This window comes from Ammospiza nelsoni, chromosome 3 (assembly GCF_027579445.1).
Source record: "Ammospiza nelsoni isolate bAmmNel1 chromosome 3, bAmmNel1.pri, whole genome shotgun sequence".
Taxonomy (NCBI): Eukaryota; Metazoa; Chordata; class Aves; order Passeriformes; family Passerellidae; genus Ammospiza; species Ammospiza nelsoni.
The window spans coordinates 31809790-31824488 of record NC_080635.1 but is presented as its reverse complement, the minus strand read 5'-3'; the positions used below and the strand labels follow the sequence as shown (position 1 = coordinate 31824488).

Genomic DNA, 14699 nt, shown 5'->3' with positions numbered 1-14699 from the left:
GCCCAAAGAAACCAGAAACAAAATGGGTTGAAAACACACTCTCTGGCCCCTACAGCTGACCAACTAAAGAGCAAATGCAAACTGTGGAAAGTGAGATGTCAGCACCTGCTGCTCAGAACCTCTTCAGTGACACACTCACCCCAGGCGGAGCCACACGTCCCTGCACTCCTCATCTGCGCTCAGCCCCAGCGAGGGGTCGCCCCCAAAGTAGGTGACGTAGAGACGATCTCTGGGGATCTCATAGACCTCTGTCAAGAGCTCCCAGGCCATGCTACATGCCTCCTCCTGAGCAGGTGGGGAACATAAATGAAGCACAGTAATTCAGGAAGGGTCTTTAGAGTGGGAGTTGAACAACAAAGAAGTTAAATTCAGCTGCTTCTCTCCCTTTCTAATTTTCAGGTGTATTGCAAAGAACAGGATGAAGGTCAGGAGAGTGAGACAGATCACTGCTGCCAGTGGAAAACTGACATTCTTAAAATGTTGTGAGACCTTCAGCATGGTGTGCATCTATGTGCTTACTGGCAGAGTTACATGGATTATTTTCTTTCAAAAGGAAACATGTATTCACCACCTAAAAAACCTAGCATCCTTTATTCTTCTTCCCTTTTCAAAATTTCTAGTAATAATCGTCAAATGAACTGGTAACCTCTTTTCACCATATTAAGTGGTCAACACTGGCATTCTCACAGAAAACTTTCATTTTTACATGTTGGTTACAGCTTTGGCAGGCTGAGTGCTTTGAGAGTCTGCAGGACACATGCAGCGACAGAGCCCACCTCTGTTCCAGGCCACAGAGTTCCCAGGAATTAATCTGGATCTTACCAAAATGCCTTCTGCACACAGTCCTATGGCACTACAGCACAGCTCTGAAAGGCAGGCTGTGTTTTCCCCTAGAAAGGGTTCACTCCAGTCACCTCACCTTAAAGTAATCCCCAAAGGACCAGTTCCCCAGCATCTCGAAGAAGGTGTGATGGTAAGTATCTCGGCCCACATCCTCCAGGTCGTTGTGCTTCCCTCCCGCACGCACACACTTCTGGCTGTTCACCACGCGCCGGTGCTGGGCCAGCTCGCTCCGGGGGTGCACCGTGCCCAGGAAAATGGGCTTGAACTGGAAACGAGAGACACCCGCTGGGGAGAGATGCCACCCCGCGCAGGGGCCTGCGCCTGGGGCTCCTGATACACAGAACGGGCCGGGCTGGAAGGGACCACGGTGGGTCATCTGGTCCAACCTCCCCGCTTAAACAAGTTCGTTCTAGAACACACGGCACAGGATTGTGTTCACATGGTTCTTAACTATGGCCAGCGAGGGAGACTGCCACAGCACTACGAGAGGCGCCCGGGAGGACGGCGGTGCGGGCAGCCCAAAGCAACGCCGGACATCGCCGTGGCAGGGGCACCCTGAGACGCGGAGCGCCGCTGAGCCGGAGGAGGGGAGCGGGGAGAGCACCTGGTTCATGCCCGCGTTGACGAAGAGGAGGCGCGGGTCGCCGCGGGGCCGCACGGGGGCCGAGGGCAGGCGGCGGTGGCCGTGGCGCTCCTCGAAGAAGCGCAGGAAGGCGGCGCGGATCTGCCCCGCCGAGGGGCAGGCGGCACCGCCGCGGCGGGGGCTGCAGCGCCAGCGCCACGGCACCTCCAGCAGCAGCCGCCGCCGGAGCCGGGCGGCCGCAGCCATGGTGCCCCACGGCGGATGGCAGCGCCGGGGCGCCCGGAAGGGGCGGTGCGAGGGGAAGGCGGGACGCGGAGGAGCGCGGCGGGGCTGCGGAGAAGCACCGCGGGACGGTGGGAAAGCATCGCGCCGCTGTCGCCGCGGCGCACGCGCGGGCCCCGGTCACAGCCCGGGTTCGGTAGGGGCGGCCATCCCATCCCATCCCGTCCCATCCCGCCCCATCTCACATCCCGCCCCGCCCCTCCCGTCCCCGGCGAGCGCCGTCCCCGCCGCCGCCGCAGCGATCGCTGCCGCCGGTCGCGGCGGGCGGGCGCCATGGCGGTGCGCGGGGTGCCGTGCCTGGTCTGGTGCCTCCGCCGAGTCGGGGCCAGCGGCGACTGGCTCCTGCTGGAGGCCGGCACGCAGGTGAGCCGCGCCGGGCTCCGGCCCTCCGAGCGGGCGGGTGGGCACGGCTCTCGGGGCGCAGTTTGGTGCGGTCTCCTGGTTTTTTACAGCGCTTCCCGCTTAAGGAGCAGCCTCCGTTCGGGGCCGTTGGGAGCGGCCGCCCGGCCGGGCCGCCCGAGTGGGCGAGCGTCGTTCAGCCCCGGTAACGCCCGCGGGCAGGGAGGGCGGACCCGGCGCTGGGGTCGCCTTGGCCAAGCCTTCGCTTGTTTATATCTCTGAATTCTTCTGTCGTATTTAGATAGAGTTGTTCGTGTGACGGTAACGTACGTGAGGACGAAGGGAATCCGTAGCGTAATTAGCAAAGCGATGCTTTTGGCGAGGTTAACAGTCCGACGACATTAGGTATTCAGGTGTAAATGAGGTCGCGTTTAAATTGTATTGGTTATGTTTTGGTGCGGTACAGGAATAGCCATTTTCTCAGCGATCGTGGATTTTAGTTGAAAAATGGGCTCTGGTACCCTTCCCTAAAACCCAGCAGGCAAAGATATGTGATCACGTTGGGGCAGCGTAAAAGGATTGCTGTTCTGGTGGTCAAAATCAGGTAGTGTGGCTGATGCTGTGGTCAAGGCCTTGTGCTCACACACTGCAAAAGGCTCCCATCCAAATGTGTGCTTTTGTTACTCTCCCATCATGGATTCGAAGCCCTGAGATGTGCAGATCTCCTCAGTGAAGGACTGGAGGTAACAACTTACAGCCAGGGCACTGGTAAATGTGCAGGGAATCCAGTTTGGGATATTACTGCTCTGATTGTCTGCACAGTGGTTGTCATTCACAGCCGGGAGGCTGATGGCATTCTGGTGCTGTAGGTGTGCCAGGCCACAGAGCACACACTGCTTTTGCTGAAGATTTTAATTATAATCATAGAATAACCTGAGTTGGTAGGGACTCACAAGGATCATAGAGTCCAGCTCCTGACTCTGCCCAGGACAGCCCTAAGAATCACACCACATGCCTGAGGGTCTTGTCCAAACACTTCTTGAACCCTGTCAGGCTTGGTGCTGTGACCACTTTGGTGCCAAAGGACAGTGCTGATGTGTGGGGATGGGATGTGATTTGCCAGTACTGCTGTGAGCAGCACTGAACTCCAGCAGGTGAGGGGTAACATCTTGGGCCCCTGTTTGCTAAATGAACTTGATCAAGGGGGAGTTTTGTGACTGGCCCTGCTTGCTGTCACTCATATTGGTATGTGAGGTCCTGCAGATGTGTGTGACTGGGCCCTGAGGATGCCACTGCAGGGACAAATGCAAAGCTGGTTTTATGTTTGAATCCTCATGAAGAAGGGAGTCTTTATCCATTTGAGTATCTGTACCTCTTACATATGCAATCCATGCTGACAAAAACATATATGAAACATGTAAGAGGTGGGCACTAACATGGTTAAGTTTGCTTTTGTCATCTTAATTTGCTTCCTTGCCTTTGGTTATGACATGGGGGTCTGAGTTCTTGCTCTAAACTCAAGTGAGAACTGCTCAGGTAATGCAATGCACATATGAATTAAGAGAAGTGTGCAGAGGAGGCAGCAGAGAGAGGGAGAGCAGGGATGTGCTTTATGGCAATCTGAAATTAGATGAGATTTAATAAGATACTGTACAATAGTACAATTAAATTATGTCCTTTCTTCCAGAAGATACTATTAAGAGTCTAATCCAGTTACTTAGATCACTTTTACTACTGGTTATGAGCTGCATCTGTAGCTTAGATTCTGAGCCATGAGATTGATAATATGATTTATACAAGTACTGTGTATTTAGGGCAATGTTGAGTGTGCACTTTTTTTGATGGCAGCTTTCTGGACAATTTTTTTTCCTGTATATTTCCTGTTCACAAATGGTTGAACAGATGCAACTACCAAAAGAAGAGGGTAAAAAGTAATCTTGAGATCCACACACAATAGGGCTAGTTTGAAGAAATGGTTAGATAATGAGTGAGGTGGGACATAGATGTTTTGTGAGTGGCTTTGAGCAGCTTTGGTGCTGAGGAAGATTTCCATAAAACCAAGGTTGTAATGTGCCTCAGAGAAATCAAAATTTCCTCAGTGGGAGAGAAAGATAATACTTTGTAAGCTTCCATTTTCTATATACTCTTAAATTTAAATGAAAAAGAATCATATTACGCCAAACTTTTTGGAATAACCATAAGATGTTGATCTAGAGTTTTGCTGTACTTAAATGGAAGTGCCATAACCTGAAATGACCATGTCATTACTGATTGCAATAACTACACTACTTTATTTTTAGGTGACTATTGGCCGAGGATTAGATATCACGTACCAGCTGGTGTCAAAAACCTGTCCCCTGATGATCTCTCGTAAGCACTGTGTCTTCCAGCAGAATGCAGAAGGGCAGTGGACTGTCAAGGATAACAAGGTACAGAGACCAATTGAAGACCTTGTACTCTGAGATTCATTGAATAGAATCCATTGTTTTGGATCTAGCAGTGAATAGGCTATGGTATAGCATAAGTTTGATAGAAGGTCCATGGGAACATGTTTTACCTGTTGTGCACTTCCAGCAGGAAACTTCAGTCTGCTGCAGTAGGGATGCAGACTGGATTACTTTCTGTATGTAGATCCAACTCTTGGTTTAGCATTTTTCAGACCAGTGTGGCCTGGCCAAGGGCACCTTGCAGTCTGTGAACTTGTTTGGTGTCACTTTCTTAAAAAATATCCTACATGAATTTTGACATAGGATTTTATCCTTTCAAAAGGATAACACTCTTGTAGTGCTGATGAAAAGATAAAGTGCAACTCCTTATTTTAGTGACACAATTGCTTTAATTGTAATCAACGTCAACAAGAATCTAGTGTTAGAAAAGCCATGCTTCATGTTGTGTTCAAATGAGTTTGTCCTGAAAGTTCTTCTCAGCTGATTAGGATAAAATGTTGATGTCAAGAGTTCTCAACTGGGTCTCACTTTGACTTCAGTAATCTGTTTTTATATCATGATCTCTCTACTTTCTAATTTGGTCTGAAAACAGTAAAATGAATAATTTGCTTTAAAACAGCACTGGTAGAACAAAAACGTTCATCAGGCAGATTTGAAGGATGTTTGGGTTGACAGCAGATTAGTCAGAAAGGAATGGAGTGGCTACTATTAAAATTACACTGCTCTTAAACAAAACCCTCTTGTAGTACATGTATAAACTTGAAAACCTAATGCTAGTGCATGATAGGAAACATCTACCATAGATTAACTATTAACACTTCCTGTCTGTTTTCATGGTTGACCAGTTGGTCAGCTTCTTTCATTGAATCTAATTGAGACATGTCAGTTCCTAGTGTTTCTGCAGTTCATCCAGAGCATAGACCAGTTTTGCTGGTTTTGAAAATTATTTCTTGAGCTAATTTTGAAACCATTTTTGTGCTTTGAACATTATCTCTAGAAGAACATTTTCCTTCTTTACAGTCTCCTTGTATTTATGAAAAACTTTGTTTTCTGCAAGGAGTATAGCCAATGCTTCTTTCTATTTCCCATTTTTTTCTGGAATTTCAGGTAACATTAATTGTCAGGAAAAATTACGGTAGTATTCTATGTTACTGACAATGATCTATTGTGGAGTCTTTTTATTATTTAGTTCTTATTTCTGAAGCTTTTGTGCAGGTTTTCCCCTCAGCATTCATTGTTTCCCTTCTGCACAAGCACATATGTCAGAATGTTGTTCTTGGTGCTTGTACACAAAATCTGTAATGCAAGAATAATGTGCAGTAAATAATACAGTGCAGTAACTGTAATAAATGCAACACTGAGCCTGTAAACTGGATATTACAAGGTTTATTTGAAGAAGGTGGCTTGTTCTGATTGAAGCACTGAAGAGGCTGGCTGTGTTTACTTACAGTTGCCAGAAATAACTTTCAGAGGATGCTGTAACTACATATTAAACTTTGGTGGTTCTGTGTTTATTGGCAGAGTCTAAATGGAGTTTGGCTTAATAAACAGCGCCTGGATCCATCAAAAGTCTATCCTATTGCTGAAGGAGACCGTATCGAGTTGGGAGTGCCTTTGGAAAACAGAGAGACTGCTGAATATGAGTATGAAGTGATTAAAGATGAATGGGAGAAAATTAGACCCTTTTTAGCCCAGAGAAGTGACCTGGGGAAAGCTAAGAGTTCAAGACCTAAACGTAAATTTAGTTTGGGGGAATTGGAGACATGTGAATCAGAAGGCCCTTCAAACTCCAGATGCAAAAGAGACAGAATGTCCTGTGGCAATGAACCTTTAGATAAATCATGGGGACAGGCAGAAGAGGTGAAACGGCTAACAGAGAAGATGGATGTCAAGCTGCCTTCTCCTGGGCCCAGTGAGGGGGACGGTGCTCCAGTGCATGGTAGCCCTGTGCACTTCAAAGCTGTGACTGTCCCCCAGCAGGACCAGAAAGGCTCTGGTCTTGTAGAGTCATGGACTGGCTTGAAAAAGCTGAGGAAATCTCTAGAAGATACAATGAAATTAAAGGTTAAAGTGCAGGAGAAGCAGACTGCAGTTCTAAATGTCAAGCAGAAGCGCAGGAAATGTGATCAGAAGGAGATCCTAGTAATGGAACAGGAGCTGCAGGAGTTGCAGAACCAACTCTGCATGGAGCAAGAGCATCAGCAGCAGCAGGTGGAAGAGCTGGAGAGGACATTCTGTAAAGAGCAGCAGAAGCTAGAGGTATAGTGGTGGCAATAATTTTGACCTGTGTCTTCACTTTGATGGAATGCCTCGTGTAAGGCATTGATCCAAAATAGCTCTTGAACTGTACAGTAACAAAAATAGTGCTTGTGTGATTTACCCCTACTAAAGTTTTCGTGGAAGTATTTAACTTAGCACGTATCACAGTGCATATACCAAAAGAAAGTGCAGAGACAAAAGAGATTTGGCTGCATGGGGAATTCAGAAAAAGGTGCAAAATAAAGCATTTCAGTTGGAAAGAAGCATGTTTTTAAATAAGAAAATGAAAGTCATTGCCTGATCTCTGTTGCTTATAGAGAGGACAAGTTGAAAAGTAATTACTTTAAGTGTGAATATCTCTCAGTATATGGCTGAAGTAAAGCCCAGTTTGCATGGCAAGTGCACTGTTTTTACAGTCAATGAAATACTGCATGCCTTAATCCCTGGGGGGAAGGAGATTATTTTCCTACTTTCAAAAAACCCTTTCTTGCAATCTGTAAGTACCTTTAAGCAGTAAGTATATGTGATAAGTTGCTTTTTTGGTAACAGACCAAAATCTGTTTGAACTCGAGACCACTCAAAATCAGGTTTAAAGAAAGTGAGGATTCATCTTGGAGTGAGTCTAATAATTTATTAGTTACTTCCTTAAAGTCCATTGCTAAAGACAAGATACCAGTATGAGAAGTACAGAAAGTTCGGAGTTGTGTCCTTAGAAACAATGGGACATTTACCTGGAGCTTTAAGTATCTCTGAAGTCTTTGAATGTACTCAAAGACAGAGTTGCATCTTTTAGGCTGTTGCTGATCTCTTTGCTTCTATGAATATGCTGGTGCTTTTTGAGCTAGAATAATGTGGAGATATTACAAATATGGAATTGTAAATGATATATCCATTTTAACTCATCACAGTAAATGGTAGCTCTAATTTCTGTTGTACATATGTAACCCAAGAGTGGAACATATCACTGTTTATTGAAATCAGTGTTGTTTCCTTAAGCATATCCTCTAAAGAGAGTGTGCAGCGTAGTAATTTTCTCTCTTATGTTCTTCAAGTCTTTTTTTTTCCCCCTGCTTCTTACCCCACCCAGGGAGAAAAATGTCAACAAGGGGAAGAGAATCTGAAGGAGCAGCTGGCCCAGGTCCTGCAAGAGGCAAGTGATTATGAGTCTAGGTTTGGTCTAACTGTGTAGCTCGGATATTTAAATCTTTCCAAATGTTGTGGCCTCTTGGTAGAAGACAAGGACTGTGCCTTAGGTGACTGAAGAAACCTAACTGAAGTGAAAGAGTAACCTGGAAGAGGGAATGCAAAGTGTGATGGCACTGGGAAGGTCATAAATAACTGGCAGTGCATTCCAATTTTAAGTTAAGGATAAACTGCCTTAATACCTCAACTTGCATGTGTTGCTCTTCTAGGAGAATAGGAGAAATGAGTGTGCTGAACCTTATAACTATGGCCACATATCTTTAATAGGATAGCTTAGAATGGTACCCTTATAACTTCTGGGATGGTGTTGTTACAGCATCGTGCTTTGATGGAAGAACTGAATCGTAATAAACAAGATTTTGAGGAGATAATTCGAGCCAAGAATAAAGAACTGGAAGAAACCAAGGTAAGGAATAACTGCATTCTTAGTTTTATTCATAAGTGAAACATTATATGCTGCATGAGCAGAGGAAATGGTTTATTTAACATTTGTCTTGGCTCTGCCTGGCCTCCTATAGTGCAAAATTTCTGTGTTTTGAGATGGCAGCTGACACTGGAAGGAGGCACCTTGCCCTTTTCATAAATTGGTGTCAAACAGTTGTTACTAGATCTTTCTCAACCATAAAGAAAGCCCATAGCAGCTGAACAGTGCATTTTGGAAGAGAAATGGTCCCATTGCACCCTTTCTTTGAAAAACAAACAAGCAAAAAATCAAGCCAGAAATAACAGGAAAAAAAATCCACTGACAAACCAAAAGTGTTTGAAAAGTGAGGTGCTTCATTTTCACTTAAAATGTATTCAAGTAAAAGTACATTGTGACAGCAGTTCCAGAAGGGACTGTAGGACAGAACTAACGTGGAATTTGAATAATGAATGAGATAAACCACAGTTCTTCCTGCCCTTGACACAAAGTGATGAGTAGAAAATAATTAAGGAGATCCTTTCCTGTGTCTTACTTTTGGAAGTTATCACATTGTCCACCACTGGCAGTTTGCTTTGTTTTTTTAATGTCATCTTTGGAAATTTGTTGCTGTTTCAACTATAGCTTCAGTTAGTAGAATTTTCCTGTTATTTTTAGAAAATACATCAGGCACTTAGCCTAATCAGCCTAATTTAACTCTTAACAAACAAACAAAAAGATTATTAGGTTGTTAAATGCAAGTGGATGTTTTAAACTTTATTCCTTCCTTTTTTTTGTATTTGAGGTGTTTAGTCTGTTGAGTGTTCCGCTTTTTATATCAGACACCAAAAAAAACTGATTAAAGCCAAACTCTTGCTAGGAACAGGTTGAAAAAGATTCTGAAAAGATTGATCTGCTGGTAGTTCCTTTAGGCTGAAGGGAATTTTGGGTAATAGCTGTTCTCTCTTCCAAGTTCTCTGTAGTGGGTAGGAATATTCCCAATACTGCTGAGACTACAAAGAGGAAAGAGATTACAGATCTGGGTATGTGATAGATATCCACTCCACTTGACATGTGGAGATCTGCAGTATGATTTTCTTCCCCTGCCCACACTCATGTCAGTTGAGAAAAACCTTGTTCTTTGTTGATACACAACAACATGTACTTTTCCACCAGGAGGAGAAGGAAAAGGTGAGAGCCCAAAAAGAAGAGGTGTTGAATCAGATGAATGATGTGTTGGAGAATGAGTTGCAGTGCACAATCTGTTCTGAGCACTTTATCGAGGTATGTTTAAATCTGTATGGGTTTGCCAGTAAAAAAGAGACTTGAGAAGCTTTCCATAGCTCTAGTAACACAGTATTCAAGCCCTTTTCCTTACTTACCCTGTTTAACAGTCCCAACAGACCCACAGTGAGTTCTTATGGGAAAGAGTTGATCCAGAGATCTATTCTGTCTGCGCTGACTATTCTTTGCTCGACTGCAAGTTCAGCTTTAATGTCTCTATCTGCATAGACAAGAGTGCTTAATCCTAAAATGCACATAAGTTTGGAGCACTTGTGTAGGTTTTTGAACTGGTGCCCTGAGTTGCTGCTGACAGCTGCCTGGGGCTGACTAGAGTTGGACTGTTTGAGGTTTAGCTATATGGAGAGGTTAGTAAAGGAAGGGAGGTATAGTATTCAGTCAAGTCCTGGTATGTTTATATTGTTCAGATAATTTTTTTCTTTGAGAAATTGGCCTGTTTTAATGAAAACAGGCCAATTTCTCAAAGAAAAAGATTATCTGAACAATGTAACTGATTCTACAAGTAATAGGCTATTACTGATTCTACAAGTAATAGGCTATACTTGTTGTGTAGACTATTATTTTTGTTTATGTTTTGCTATAAGGTCAGTTTCATGACATTATTGTTTTACTATGGGAAACCTGTTGTGTTAGCCTTGTTATAATGGCTTAAGAGCTAGCTGAAATTTTAATTTCTGGTTTCTCAGTACATTAAGATGCTATTTTGCAGTATCTTGAGTTTTTTCCATAAGTTATGCTTTTCAAATTGGGGTAACTTGTAAAAATTAATTACTTTTCTCTGTTTCTGACTTGCTGTGACTTACAGTGACTCTATTAACTGACTTGTAACGCTGGTCTGGGGGAGTTTGTGTGTGACTCCTGTGAAGGCCCTAAAGGCTTTGGGCTCTCCAGTCCCTTTCTCTTTACAAAATATCCATCTAATAGTTCCCTGTATTCAGTACATTTTTGCTTGGCAGTGCCTGTATGAGCTTGCAGTGACCAGTGTCCTTCTGCTGAATTCCACAGGCAGTGACTCTGAACTGTGCACACAGCTTCTGCTCCTACTGCATCAATGAGTGGACAAAACGTAAAGTGGAGTGCCCTATCTGCAGGCAGGAGATCAAATCACAGACACGCTCTCTGGTGCTGGACAACTGCATTAACAGGATGGTAGAAAAACTGGATGTGGAAATGAAAGAGCATCGCCTGAGCCTTATCAGAGAGCGGAAAGGTGAGAGGTGGGTGGATGTGGCATAATGAGTACAATCTCTTATTCCATCTGTTTTGCACAACTTTCTTTGGCACCTATATACCAAGAAGATGCTCAGGGAATACTGCAGAAACACTAAAAAAATAATAATGAGGTCTGTCTACTAACGAGCTTTACTGCATAGTAAAATAAAATAAGTACAAAGTTTGGAAAATGACTTCAGTATGAATTTCATGGTCTGGCAGGAAAACTTAGTTTAACCATGCTCTTTCAAAGACATCACTTAATAAAAGCAAAAATACATAGAATGGTCCTTGAAAAATGTACCAGGCACTTTTGATTAAACTGCAGAGTACATAATTACAGAAACTCAGCAGACCTGACAAGAAGCTCTGAATTCTTTTCTATGTGCTAGATTTATGTAGGAAATCTCTGAAAGAGACACTGGTATATCATGTAAGTATGACTGAACTGACAGTTGCTCTGACATGTTTATTTTTGTGGAATTAAAGCCACTGTGGCTTACAGGCATAACATCTTGCCTAGCTGTTGCTAAAATACGTGCATCATGGTGGTTGTTTTATTAATAACCCCAGTATGGGTTATTTCTAGTTTGCTTCCTTCTAAATTTCTTTGTAGAGCACTTGACATTGGTATCTAGGTGCTGAAATGTAGATGTCTGTTCCTGCTACCCCTTAAATTTCTGTTGCTGTGTTCTCTTAAGTAATTGTTTTGTTTTCCCTTCATAGAGATGAGTGCATGATCCTTAATTTTGCAGTGTATCAAATTGTATTTTTACCAAAAGAAAGGTGCTTTTATAGATGTGCCATGGTGACATAGAATGACATGACTAAGCAGTGCTAGTTCAAGCCTGAAATGATAACCTATGTAAGCCTTTCAGTCTGATTCCCTCAGGAAGGGCTGCACTGCTGAGAGGCTGCCTGGCTCAGCTACAACGATTGCTTTTACCTCTGTGGAACTGAGGCAGCCCCTGTGCAATGCATGCATCTGCAGAGTGCCACAGTGCTCCTAGGTGTCTGCTCAGGTGGCTGATGGGCACTGGCTGAAGTGGTGCCTTCAGTGCAGCCCATTGTGTGCTACACCAATGGTCTTCATCCTTGTTCAAACAAAAGGCAAATGAGTTCTTAGCCTACCTTCAGAAATAGCTACCAGTAGGAAATAATTTACATTTACTGTGACACACTTCAGCTGGAAGGTGAAATGGTTTCTGTGTCTCTTTTTGTGCCGTGATGGAAACATTTTGATTGAAATGAAGATAACCATTTGTCTATTTAAAATTAATTCCTAAGAAATACCTATTAAAAGAAGAATGATATTGGAAGTCACACTTGAGAAGCTGTCAAGGCATTCCAAGAAACCTTTCTAGGAGTCTTAGTAGCCCCAGCACTAGAAGGACAGCTTGCAATCTTAAATAGATGAAGCTTTTGATGAGGCTATAAATGTCCTGAACAATCAGTACCTGTTTGAGAGCCCCTTACCACGCTTTTTCTTTCCTTTTCTTACCTGGCAAGACACTGAAATAGTTAGCCACTTCCATTGCCTGTTGTGTCCCTGTGAAGGGGTGGAGAATGTCTCCTCCTCACCTGTGTTACCTTAATAGGAAAAGACATAGAGAACACTTTTGAGCACTTAAAACAAGCAAATAAATAACTCCCATTCATTTGTTTTTTTTTGCTGAAAACTGAAATGAAAAAGGCCTATATCCTGCAGCTTGAAAGACTGTGAGAAGCTAAAACATAGTTTCTAAGAGGAGTAGTAATTAGCACTTGTGGGTACAGTGGTCACAGCTAACTTTTGTTTCTGTGTGTTTTGAATGCAGAGAAACAGAATGTGATGGTGAAGCCAGCCACAGACAGTGACAACGGTGTCCCTTCTACCACCTACTCCATCTCGTCAATGAACAGTTGTGACAGTGAGGACTCTGAGGAGGATTCTTCCTATAGTGAAAGCTACTATGTTATCTGAACATTGTTACTGCAGACTCATTGCCCCTGTGCTGCCTCCAACCAGCCTAATGGTGTTTGGTTGACTGCTGCTGGAGGAGTGGACTGGGCACCTGGAAGGACCTGTGAAGAGGCTGGAGCTGTAAACTAGCAGCATTTGGAAGAAGGATCTTGTTTTCCAAATGAATGCACAGAAGCTTGATCTCTAAAACAAAATTGGGTTTGTGAGAGAACAGACTGCCATTATGCTGTCTAATTGAATTACAAACCCTAAACTTCCACTTTAGCTTGTGACCTGCTCAGTGTAATGAAAGAGTTTGTATTGAATCATTGCCCTTTCCTTAACGAATTACATGTTTACATCAGCATCCCTTATTTCAGGCAGCAGAGGGAATGTCCCAAGCCTTTTGAGAACTTGGCCATCCCCACCAGCAGGCAGGAGATAGGTATAGCAGGAGAAAGTGCCAATGTGGGTTTTCCTCTTGAATTTCATATGGCAACTAGAGTCATCCCAGGCCTTTGGCATTGAAGGTGATAAAGGGTGGGATGCAGACACTGTTGGCTGCAAGTGCATTGTAAGCTAGCTGCTGGCCATCAGCTTGCTCTGTTTATGTAGCCCATTTTCCATTAGATAGGGATAGAGGAGATTAAATCTTCCAGAAGTCTTTAGCTAGTGTTCTTTTCATTTAGTGTCTTTGGTTTGTTCCCTCTTCAGGCTTTTGCATAAAGGATTTTAGAACTGGGAAGCAGCGCATCCAGAAATTTTTAGTAATGACTTTAAAAACATATAATCAGCAGCAAGAGAGGAACCTCTGTATCTTCAGGTGTGCTGTTCTCCAAATTAATGAAATGTCCTGTTGGCAGGGTAGGAAAGCAGCATCCATAGACAACCATAAGATACAGAATGAAGCACTTCTTTTTATTGTTTACAAGACATAACTGTTGAGTTGTGGGTTGTACTACTCTCATACCAAATCACTCATTCATAAGAGATTGATCAAGTCTTGCCTCATCCTATCATGTATTTGTCTATTGAGTTCCATTTTCTAGTGACTTATGCTTTTGACTTAGCTGTTACATGGAAAGGACTCTTACACTGTGAGAACAGGATGGGGAAGCCCTTCTCATCTGTAATATTTCTTTGGCTCTTTGTATATACCTTTTTGGTTCTATGTTTATTTTGTTTAAGAACAAAAATATAAACCCATTTCTCATTAGTCTTCTTTGGTGCAGCCACTGAGATGTCTTCTAGTTGTCTTAGGCTTTTTTTAGAAAACCGACTATGTAATTTAAATACTTTGCTTCATGTTTTGATTGCTGTATGCAGTGTGACTATTGTAAAGTTAATTGAAAGACATTTGTATTCAGGAACTGATCAAAGACAGCCCAATCCTTCAAGACTGTGACTACCCTAATGCTAATTTAATAGCTACAATCATACCTCTTACCTGCTTCCCCCAAGAAAGATCCCATTTAAAAGGTGCATGAATGATGTCCTAAGGGAGGAGTGCTGACAAATTTGGTCAGTAGGATTCAAACAGGGAGGCCTGATCTGTGGGCCAGGCAGCTTGCTTAAAACTTTACTGTAAGGTTTCTTTTGTGAAGGAGACATTACATCTTCTGTATTCTTCTTTATCTTTTAATGTTCATTTTCTCTATGTGCTCTTGAGAGTTTCTTTTGTGAATAGATGCTTTCTAGAATGAGCAAGAGAAGAGCATTCCTCAATATGCTCATGAAACAGGCTGATGTGGAACAGGCATTTCCAATGAAGAGGAGTAGAAGGAAATCTGGTTATGTAGGACTCTGAATTCTTTGACTCTGTATCTCTTCCATACTGCTGTGCTTTTTTTCTCATTTCATTTTGCAAAATACATATTTATTTTATTA

At 43.3% G+C, this 14699-nt stretch overlaps 2 protein-coding genes across 3 annotated transcripts in view; one reads left to right on the top strand and one right to left on the bottom strand.

Annotated features, from left to right (window-relative positions):
• Positions 1–1814, bottom strand: part of AARS2 (alanyl-tRNA synthetase 2, mitochondrial) — a 17944-nt gene extending 16130 nt beyond the window's left edge. The window contains exons 1-3 of the mRNA XM_059467915.1: positions 1448–1814; positions 920–1108; positions 140–285 (exon numbers count right to left, since the gene is read on the bottom strand). Of these exons, the coding sequence (XP_059323898.1) occupies positions 140–285; positions 920–1108; positions 1448–1672 (560 nt within the window). The 5' untranslated portion in view covers positions 1673–1814. The remainder of the gene's footprint in view (positions 1–139; positions 286–919; positions 1109–1447) is intronic.
• Positions 1787–14699, top strand: RNF8 (ring finger protein 8). 2 transcript variants are annotated; one of them, XM_059467917.1, is made up of 8 exons: positions 1787–2071; positions 4348–4476; positions 6016–6753; positions 7841–7903; positions 8273–8362; positions 9533–9640; positions 10664–10875; positions 12688–14699. In XM_059467917.1, the coding sequence occupies exons 1-8, from the start codon at positions 1982–1984 to the stop codon at positions 12725–12727; spliced, it is 1470 nt and encodes a 489-aa protein (XP_059323900.1). In that variant the 5' UTR covers positions 1787–1981; the 3' UTR covers positions 12728–14699. The 2 variants fall into 2 exon arrangements, with proteins under 2 accessions (XP_059323900.1, XP_059323899.1); XM_059467916.1 differs by having other exon boundaries at positions 1788–2071; positions 10664–10868.

Bases quoted from the DNA above. Each gene is read 5' to 3' on its own strand.
- RNF8 (XM_059467916.1), top strand. From the start codon at position 1,982: ATGGCGGTGCGCGGGGTGCCGTGCCTGGTCTGGTGCCTCCGCCGAGTC. The intron at 2,072-4,347 runs GTGAGCCGCGCC...CTTTATTTTTAG, and splicing joins TGCTGGAGGCCGGCACGCAG to GTGACTATTGGCCGAGGATT. The intron at 10,869-12,687 runs GTGAGAGGTGGG...TTTTGAATGCAG, and splicing joins CCTTATCAGAGAGCGGAAAG to AGAAACAGAATGTGATGGTG.